This window comes from Phoca vitulina, unplaced genomic scaffold, assembly GCF_004348235.1.
Source record: "Phoca vitulina isolate PV1807 unplaced genomic scaffold, GSC_HSeal_1.0 scaffold2, whole genome shotgun sequence".
NCBI classification, from domain to species: Eukaryota; Metazoa; Chordata; class Mammalia; order Carnivora; family Phocidae; genus Phoca; species Phoca vitulina.
Genome location: NW_022589705.1, coordinates 92266718 through 92277002, shown reverse-complemented (window position 1 = coordinate 92277002; position 10285 = coordinate 92266718). Strand labels below are relative to the sequence as shown.

The window sequence follows — 10285 nt, the reverse complement described above, 5'->3', positions numbered from 1 at the left end:
GGGGGCTGTCCCCTGCGCGGTCAGGAAGGCCGCCTGCCCACGTTCCCCACCTCCCCGCGCACCCTCGCGCGCCGTCCCACCCGAGTGGGTCTCGCCTCCGCTCCAGTCTTTCGGGTGGCCCGTGGCGTACGGCGGCCACCAGGTCCGGGGCCATCTCGGAGAACTTGTCGGCGCGTGACTCCCGTTTGGCTCTGGCAGGCCGCTCACCACACGTAGGCGACGCCGACCATCTCACCGGCGGGCGTGCAGCGCTTGGCTCCAGAGACCTAGCTGAGTCTTTGGTCCCCGGCCCCGCCCCGGCCCCTGGCCCCGCCTCAAGCCCCGCCTCCGGACCCAGCACCAGCCTCACCCACCCGATCCCGCGCTCAGGTTTAGGCCCCGCCCCCAGGCCCCAGCCCCGCCCAGGTCCCGGGTCTCCTCTCCGACCCGGCCCCCTTTCCGCCCTAGGACCCTCCGCCGGCGCACTCCCGGCCCCGCCCCTTTCTCCGTGGCAGGTGTCTCTGGACCACACGAGGGGATCGAAGCGTACGTACCGGTTGTTGAACATCTCCACCAGCTGCAGCAGTGTGCAGGCGGCCCACGATGTCAGAGAAGAAAATGGTCCCTGGAGGGAGGAAGGGACACGAGGCGGGACACGACCTCACAGGCCCAACCCCCTTCGCAAAGGGGAGCCTGAGACCCAACGAGGAACAGGAACGTTTGCCCTAGGCTACCCAGCAAACAATAGGCAGGCCTGGGACTGAAAACTGCGCTTCCAGACTCCCATTCCAGTGCTCCGCTGGATTGGGCTGTGGCTAGAGAGCCTAAGAGGAGCGACTTTGTGCGTTGTGCCCCCGAGGGACTTAGAGGCTGAAGAAGCAGATGTGAAACCTTTTGGATTATTGTTAAGCTTTCCGTTTTATGTGAATGGGGAAGAGTTTCGGCTTTTATTCCCCTGTGCCAACCTTTGCAGCAGGGGCTCTGGGGCCGGAGACACTTCATGGCGGTGGGTAAATACACAGGCTTTGAGGTCACAGAGACGCAGGCTTAAATCCTGGCTCTGTAACTCTGTCTCACCCGAGCAAGTTACCTAACCTCTCTGAGCCTCCGTTTCCTTCTCTGTGAATGGAACATGACAGAAGTGCCTCCTCCATAGGCTGTATTGAAGATTAATTAAGATAATCTGCATGAGACACTTGATAGAAGTCTGGCATTCACTAAGCACTCAATGGATACCTATTACCATTATTATTCAGGTGGGGTCCCATGAGGAAGGCTCAAAGCAACTTACTCCTCTTACTGGTTCTATTTTACCTATTTAATTTAATTTTATTATTTTATTTTATTATTTTATTATTTTATCTTATTTTACAGAAGATGAGCAGACTGCTCCATACTCATGGAGGTGGATTGGAGGTGGAAGCATGACCGTTTACAAGACAGAGCCACATCCTTCACCTCAGGTGACCTTCAGGACAACCTGGTATTAAGGCCAGAGACATTTTAAGTTCTTTCTGGGAGAATATAAGCTCTGTGAAGGCAGGCACTGTGCAACTAATTTTCACGTCTGTATACACCATGAAGTCATCTCAGATCAAGATATGCAATCTTTCCAGCACTCCGGAATGTTCCCTTCGGCCCCTTCCCAGTCATTACGGCCCCAGAGGTAACCACTCTTCTGACCTCTATCACTTGACATGAATTGGTGGGCACTGGTGTTTTTAAAAATCTTCCAGAGAGTCTCTAGTGTGCAGCCAGGGTTGAGAGCCAGCCATGGTGCAGACGGACATCTACTGGGTACCGCCTGAGCGCCTGGCATTGCTTGACGCTGTTCACAGGTTAACTCATTTAACCCTCACTCAACCCTGTGAAGTGGGTTCTGTGCTCAGTCCTATTCTCCAGATGAGAAAACTGAGACGGGGGATTTGAATTTGTGCCCGGTGGGGAGATGTTCATCACCCGTGCCATCTTGCAAAGTGGGCTCTGCTGGGAATTAGGGATCAGAGGTGAGGGATCCTACAGAAGAGCCAAGGCCGGGCGTCTGGGTGGCTCAGTTGGTTAAGCGACTGCCTTCGGCTCAGGTCATGATCCTGGAGTTCCGGGATCGAGTCCCGCATTGGGCTCCCTGCTCAGCGGGGGGTCTGCTTCTCCCTCTGACCCTCATGATCTCTCTATCTCATTCTCTTTCTCAAATAAATAAATAAAATCTTCAAAAAAAAAAAAAAGAAAAAAGAAGAGCCAAGGCCGAGGTGGCCTGGATCTGGGCTCATTCCCCACTCCTCGTGTCACCCCGGGTGTCCGTGGCCTCTGCTGCTCCTAGATCTCGGCCACCACGTGCTTTCACCTGCACGCCACAGAGCTGAAACACCCCCATGGCAGCCAGCCAGCACTCCCAGCGTGATACCTCGGTACTCAGAGGCCCTGGGTGCAGGCCTGGCCCCAGTGGGTCATCTTCCCGAAGGAGACCAGAATGATGGGGTACAGGAAGCTGGCCACCAGCAGCAGGCTGACCTTCAGGCTGACGGCGGAGGGTACCACCTTGGCCTTGCTGCCCAGCCCCACAGAGCCATACTCCCACCAGTGCTGGCAATGAAAAGACTGGAAGGATCAAGAAGACAAGGCTGCCCCCCAAACAGGGGCCAGAGGAGGGATAGGGTGACATCCGCCCCCCAGCAAGTCTGAAGTTGCTCAGAAACCACAAAGCATAGCCAAGGTAGGTGGCACCGTGATCCTGCTGTTCACCCCATGTGGGGGCAGCTGCCCAGCCTCGAGGAAGAATCTCATGGCCACCACAGAGTTGGGAGGGATTCCTCAGGGTCTTCCAGGAGTCAAAGCAGCTAAGAGATGATGCCTGAGAACCGCAAGCTGGGCTCAGAGCCTGACTCCAAGGGCACCTGGAGGCTCTGTGCCGCCTTCTCCGCACAGGGCTCACAGACTAAGCCCGGTTCCTTCTCACACCAGGCATGGCGGGCAGACACCCTCCCCTGCTCCGCCAGACAGAGGGGCCTCCATCCTGCTGGACAGCAGCCTGTCCTGAGAACCAGGACCGGTGTCAGCATCACCCTGGTTCCTAGCAGCAGTAGGTTCACAGTTCATAACAACTGTACCACTCTGATGCAGGATGTTGCTGGTGGGGGATGCTCAGGTGGGGACGAGGATTGTATGGGAAAACTGCTCTAAAGAATAAAGTTGATTAATTTTAAAAAGTCTAATGAATAATATCACAGCAGGGGTGCCTGGGTGGCTCGGATGGTTGGGCGTCTGCCTTTGGCTCGGGTCATGATTCTGGGGTCCTGGGATCGGGCCCTGCGTCGGGCTCCTGGCTTGGCGGGGAGCCTGCTTCTCCCTCTCCCTCTGTCTCCCCCCCGCTCAAGCTCTCTCTCTGTATCTCTGTGTCTCAAGTGAATAAATAAAATCTTTAAAAAAAAAAAAAAAAAAGAATAGGGTGCCTGGGTGGCTCAGTTGGTTAAGCGACTGCCTTCGGCTCAGGTCATGGTCCTGGAGTCCTGGGATCGAGTCCCACATCGGGCTCCCGGCTCGGCGGGGAGCCTGCTTCTCCCTCTGACCCTCTCCCCTCTCATGCTGTTTCTCTCTCTCTCTCTCTCGAATAAATAAATAAAATAAAATCTTTAAAAAAAAAAAGAATATCACAGCAATAAATTTGAGAAGGTAGACAACAGGGATGTATTTCTCGAAAACTATAACATGTCAAAACTGGCATAAGAAAAATTAATCATCTTAAGTAGATCATAGCCAATAAAGAAATTTATATGATAGTCAAAACACTTAGAGCCCCAAAGCCCCAAGCCAGAATGGTTAGGGATACATTCTACTACCAAACTTTTTAGGAATAATTATATCTTATATTCTACCAGCAGTTCCAGCCATTTGGAAAAATATAAAATTGGATCCATACCTGACACCAGAATAAACTTCAAACACGTCAGAGAACGAAATGGGGGAAAAAAGAAACCATATAAGGAAAGTGAGTGAATTCTTATTATAATATGCCTGAGGAAACCGCTTCTAACTATGACTCAAAGTCTAGAAAAAAATAATAATTTGACTCCATTAAAAAATACTTTTGGGCATGCCTGGCTGGTTCAGTTGGTTAGGCGTCTGATTCTTGATTTCAGCTTAGGTCATGATCTCAGGGTTGTGAGATCGAGCTCTGCATTGGGCTCTGAGCTGGGCATGGAGCCTGCTGAAGATTTTCTCTCTCTCTCTCTCCCTCTGCCTGACCTCCCCCTCTCCATTCACACTCTCTTTCTCTTTCCCTCTTAAAAAAAAATAAAAAATACTTTTGCTTGACAAAAATGAAAAATAGGAGGAAAATACTAGTGACTTACCTGGCAGATAAAGGACCAATATCCTTAATAAAGAGTTCTTTAAAGGGAATGGGGAAATTTTCCCTTTTTGCAATGTGCTGCTACAAGATGGTAGTGCAGGTTTCCAAGAAAAATTGAGAGGAAAAAAAAGACTGGAAACCCAATAGAAAATGGGCAAAGACACAAACTTAAAATGCACACAAATGGCCTTAAATATACGAAAAGATGCTCAACTTTTCTTATAAGAAAGAGCAGTGAGGGCGCCTGGGTGGTTCAGTAGGTTAAGGGGCTGACTCTTGGCGTCAGCTCAGGTCATGATCTCAGGGTTGTGGGATCCAGCCCTGCATCCCACTCCCCCCCCCCCCCGATCCCGCCCCTCCCCCGCCCCCACTCAGCGGGAAGTTGGCTTCAGATTCTCTCCCTCTGCCCCTCCCCACCTGCTCTTTCTCTCTCAAATAATCTAAAAAAAAAAAAAAAAAAAAGACACACATATACTCTTCAACATCAGGAAAAAGGATTCCTGCTGTCCCCATATATCAGTTTCCCATTGCTGCTCTAACAAATTACAACAAACTTAGTGGTTTAAAACAACACAAATTTATTCTCTCACAATTCTGGGGTCAGAAGTCTATAATCTGTCTCACTGGGTTAATGTCAAGCTGTTGATGTGGCCAGTTTCTTCCGGAGGCGAAGCTGAATCGTTGCCTTTTCCATCTCTTAGTGGCCCCCTGTGTTCCTTGGCTCACGTCCCCTTCTTTCATCTTCCAAGCACATCACGGCCATCTCTGCTACCACGTTCTCCTGCTCTGCGGTAAAATCTCCTTCTGACGCCCTCCTCATAAGGACCATTTCAAGATCCTCAACATAATCACATCTGCAGAGTCCCTTTTGCGGAACAAGGTATGTGAAAATAAAGGGGGAAACGTGTTTAGAATGGCGGCGGGAGGCCAGCAGGGGGAGCTCTCACGCCCTCCTACTCCTCAACTGCAGACACGGCAGGAAGAAAGGAACCTTGCCAGTCCAAACCACCTTAGCTACTACTTTACAACCCCGGCGGGAGCAAGAAAGGTTTCCTCCGACCCTGGCAACAGCCCAGCCAATGAGAGACTGTCACAACTCAGCCAATGAGAAGCCAGTATACTTCCAACTCCCAGTTTCCTCCAATAGACTTTTTGTTTAGAACATCCTTTCCAACTTCCCCCTTTTCTCTATAAAAGAAGTCCTCTTCTTTGTTCTCCAGAGTTGCTTTTGGTGTTGCCGTACTTGTTGGTTCCAGATTGCAATTGTCTCTTATTCCCTGATAAATGCATTTTTGATGGTAAATTAACTGGCAGCTTTATTTTTAAGGCTAACAGGTGACACAGTTTCCAGGGATCAGAACCTGAAGATTTGGGGCACCATTACTCAGTCTCCCACACCCTCCTCCTGTTCACATGAGACCTGAAGTCAGGGTACAGGGATTGGAAGATGTAATCGGGTAGCCACCTGCCTGCCTTGTCCTGTTTGCCCTGTTTTACTTGGGCACTACGGTGTACTCAAAAGATTCAGCAGATAAAATACATAAACTGGAACTAGATCTGCAGATAGCAATCGATCTTGAGAACATAATGTTGCATGAAGAAGGCAAGTTGCAGAACGATTAAAATATAACCATTACTTTAAAAAGCACATCAATGTTTGTGTATGGGAGCAAATGAGACAGGGGAGGTACAAATGCAGGATTCAGCTATATATATGTGTGGTTTTGTTTATTTTTAAAATTTTTACTTATTTATTTAGAGAGAGAAAGAGAGAGCTTGCATGAGTGGGGGGAGGGGCAGGGGAGAGAGAATTTCAAGCAGACTCCCTGCTGATCAAAGAGCCCAACATGGGACTTGATCTCAGAACCCTGAGATCATGACCTGAGCTGAAATCAAGAGTCTAATGGTCGGCTGAATGAGCCACCCAGGCGCCCCAGGTTTTGTTTATTTTTAAAAAACAGACCTAAAGGGATGCCTGAGTGGCTCAGTCGTTAAGTGTCCGCCTTCGGCTGAGGTCATGATCCCAGGCTCCTGGGATCGAGCCCTGCATCGGGCTCCCTGCTCCGCCTGCTTCTCCCTCTCCCGCTCCCCTTGCTTGTGTTCCCTCTTTCGCTGTCTCTCTCTGTCAAATACATAAATAAAATCTTAAAAAACAAAAAACAAAAAAAAACCAGACCTAAAGCACATTTGGAGAAATGTTGACACCTCTTAGATCCAGGTGTGAGGTGCATGTTTGTTTGTTATACTTTTCTGTGGAATTAGAAATATTTCGTTATGGTTCTTTTTTTAATTATTTTTTATTTTTATTTTTAAGTAGGCTCCACTCCCAGTGCAGAGCCCAACGTGAGGCTTGGACTCATGACCCTGAGATCAAGACCCAAGCTGAGATCAAGAGTCAGATGCTTAACTGACTGAGCCAACCGGTGCCCCCTGATGATTCTTTTTTTAATGAATAAAAGAAGTGAGGAAGTGGAGACAAAAAGAAAAATAAGAACTTTTTCACTATAGACCTTAGTTTCACCTGATGAAAAATGCATGTTCAAGACTCTGATGCTTGAATTTGTCTCAAGATTTATGAAGCATTGTCTAATTACTTAAGCCATTTAGAAAAAGTCTTAATGTGAAAATTAATTCAATGTTGTCCTAGTGATGTAAATGCATTGATAGTAAAGGTTAGTGAGCTTCTTTCTTTCTTTTTTTTTTTTAAGAATCATTTTAAAATGAATAGGTTGGGGACACCTGGGTGGCTCAGTCAGTTAAACGTCTGCCTTTGGCTCAGGTCATGATCCCAGGGTCCTGGGATCGAGCCCCGCATCAGGCTCCCTGCTCAGCAGGAAGTCTGCCTCTCCCTCTGCCTGCCGCTACCCCTGCTTGTGCTCTCTCTCTCTGACAGATAAATAAAATCTTTTAAAAATAAAATAAAATAAATAAAATGAATAGGTTGACTTGTTCTCTTGTGGCTTCAAGAGGGTGTTTTTTTTTATCATTGTGGTAAAATATATGTAACAAAATTTGCCATTGTAACAATTTTTAAGTGTACAGTTCATGGCATTAAATACATTCACAATATTGTACAAACATCATCACTTTTTCCAAAATTTTTCATTACCCCAAACAGAAAGTACCTGTTATCCAATAATTCCTTATCCCTCCCACACACTTATGCCAGCCCCTGGTACCCTCTGATCCATTTTCTCCCTCTATAAATTTGCCTGTTCTCAATAGTTCATGGAAGTGGGGTTATACGATATGTCCTTTCGTGTCTGTCCTCTTTCTTTCTTTTTTTTTTTTAAGATTTTATTTATTTGAGAGAGAGAGACACAGCGAGAGAAGGAACACAAGCAGGGGGAGTGGGAGAGGGAGAAGCAGACCTCCCACCGAGCAGGGAGCCCGATGCGGGGCTCGATCCCAGGACCCTGAGATCATGACCTGAGCCAAAGGCAGACGCCTAACGACTGAGCCACCCAGGCGCCCCTGTGTCTGTCTTCTTTTGCTTAGCATCTTTTCAAGGTTCATCCCTGTTGTAGCATGATCAGAATTTCCTTCTTCTTAAAGCTGAATAATATTGGATGGATGCACCATATTTTCTTTATCCATTCATCTGTTGATGGACACTTGGGTTGTTTCCACCTTTTGGCAACTGTGAATGTTGTTACTATGAACATGGGAGCACAAGTATCCAAGTCCCTGTTTCCAAATCTGTTGGATGTATACTTAGGAGAGCAATTGCTGGGTCATAAGATCATGCTGTGTTTAATTTTTTTAAGATTTTATTTTTAAGGGGCACCTGGGTGGCTCAGTCTTTAAGCGTCTGCCTTTGGCTCAGGTCATGATCCCAGGGTCCTGGGCTTGAGCCCTGCATCAGGCTCCCTGCTCCGTGGGAAGCCTGTTTCTCCCTCTCCCACTCCCCCTGCTTGTGTTCCCTCCTTGCTGTATCTCTCTCTGTCAAAGAAATAAATAAAATCTTAAAAAAAAAAAAAAAAGATTTTATTTTTAAGTAATCTCTATGCCCAGCATGGGGCTCGAACTCACAGCCCTGAGATCAAGATTCACTCCCCCCACTGACTGAGTTTGCCAGAGACCTCTGTGTTTAACTCTCTGAGGAACCTCCAAATTTTCCCACAGCGCCTGCACCATTTAACATTCCAACCAACAGTGCACAAGGTTCCAATTTCTCCACATCCTCGCCAACACCTGTCATTTTCCTTTATTATTACTATTCCTATCCTAGTAGGTGTGAAGTGGCATAAGTTGGTTTTAATAAAGTGATTTCTGACCAATTTTTTTTTTCTGAAAGAGAAATACAAAGTAAAGTTTTTCTTTTTCTTTTTCTTTTTTTTTTCCTTTGTTGTGGTTGATTATTATATTCCACAAGAGGAAAGAGTGATGGGGTCTGGGGAGTTTTTCTGTCTCTGGCCTCCCCTCTCTCATGCTGGGAAATAAGGAAGCCTGCAGGATCCAGGTATCCGGGTATCCACTGGCAGGGAGGGGAGACTGGTGCTGCTGAGGGGGCCCGAGTGGGAGGGGCAGCGTCTTTGTGGGGGTGAGGCACAAAACCCAAGTGGAGGGTCAGCCTTGGATGGGAGGGGGCAGAAGAAGGGGATGGATACCCTCCCGGTTGTAGGTTTTGGGTGGGAAGACAAAGGCTTTTTGCTGGCTCAGTGATATCCCTGGGGAAAGGTCAGGGTTGGAGACTGAGTCAGGAAGGAGAGCATAGAGGGAGAAAGTTTAAAAGGCAGTCCCAGGATATCCAAGAAAGAGAAAGGTCTCCTTTGACCTCACACTCCTCGCAGCGGTCCCTGTGGAGTCCCCACTCTCCACCCCAGCCCCTCTCTCCGTCCTTCATCAGCTCTCTGCAGCTGGGAGCTTCCAGCACCCCCACTCCTCTGAATGGCCTCTTTCCAAGGCCACCGACCTCCCTGCCATGACACCCACTGGTCTTTGCCATCCCCACCTTACTTGACCTCTGGTGGACAGTTACCACAGCTGACCGCTCCCTTCTTCTGCCCTTGACTTCTGTGCAGCCCCCACTCCTGGTTTTCCTGCCACGAACCCCCAAGGACCCACCTAGACTTCTCCCCTCTCCTCACTTCCCCCATTCCCAGGCCTTGGCCCCCCAGGCTGGTCACCGTGTATTTGTCTCTGGCTTTAATGCTCAGCTTCCTTTTTTTTTTTTTTTAAGACTTTATTTATCTTTTAAGTAATCTCTCCACCCAACGTGGGGCTTGAACTCATGACCCCCGGATCAAGAGTTGCAGGCTTCGCGTCGCCTGGGTGGCTCAGTCGGTTAAGCATCTGCCTTTGGCTCAGGTCATGATCCCACAGTCCTGGGATGGAAACCCCACGTCAGGCTCTCTGCTCAGCGCAAAGCCTGCTTCTCCCTCTCCCTCTGCCTGCAGCTCTGCCTGCTTGTGCTCCCTTTCTGTCTGTGTCAAAGAAATAAATAAAATCTTTAAAAAAAAAAAAAAAAAGAGTTGCAGTCTTCACTGACTGAGCCAGCCAGGTGCCCCTAATGCTCAGCTCCTTAATTCACCTCCCCAAAACTGTTTATCTCTACAGGGGCCACATTAGCCAGAATGGTTGTCCCATAGTGGTCGTCAGCCTAGCTTGCATCAGAGTCACCTGGGGGACTCGTGCAATCTCGCCTTGCAGGGCCCCACCCCCAGGGTTTCAGATCCAGTAGGTCTGGCCAGGGACCCAAGAATCTGGGACTCTGGCAGGTACCCAGGTGACACTGACCTGCTGCTCTGGGGACCACGGGGAGGGAACCACTGCCTTAAAACACTCATCTGATTACGTTGGTCTCTTTTAAAACTCTTGAGTGCCTCGCCATTGCCCTCAAGGTAAATCCAAGCTCATTTCTTGGCACTGAGGTCCATCTGCGGCACTCATCCTCTGACACTGCCCAGAAAGCCCTCACCGCCCGACTTGTATGGATCCTGTAATGCTTTGCCCAGA

The 10285-nt window shown here is 48.8% G+C and overlaps 1 protein-coding gene across 2 annotated transcripts in view; it reads right to left on the bottom strand.

Annotated features, from left to right (window-relative positions):
- The window catches only part of NPPB (natriuretic peptide B), a 28944-nt gene extending 28381 nt beyond the window's left edge, over positions 1-563 (bottom strand). For both annotated transcript variants that reach the window (XM_032418567.1, XM_032418577.1), the window contains exon 1: positions 534-563. In XM_032418567.1, the coding sequence (XP_032274458.1) occupies positions 534-547 (14 nt within the window). In that variant the 5' untranslated portion in view covers positions 548-563. The remainder of the gene's footprint in view (positions 1-533) is intronic.
- Positions 564-10285: the final 9722 nt, after the last annotated feature.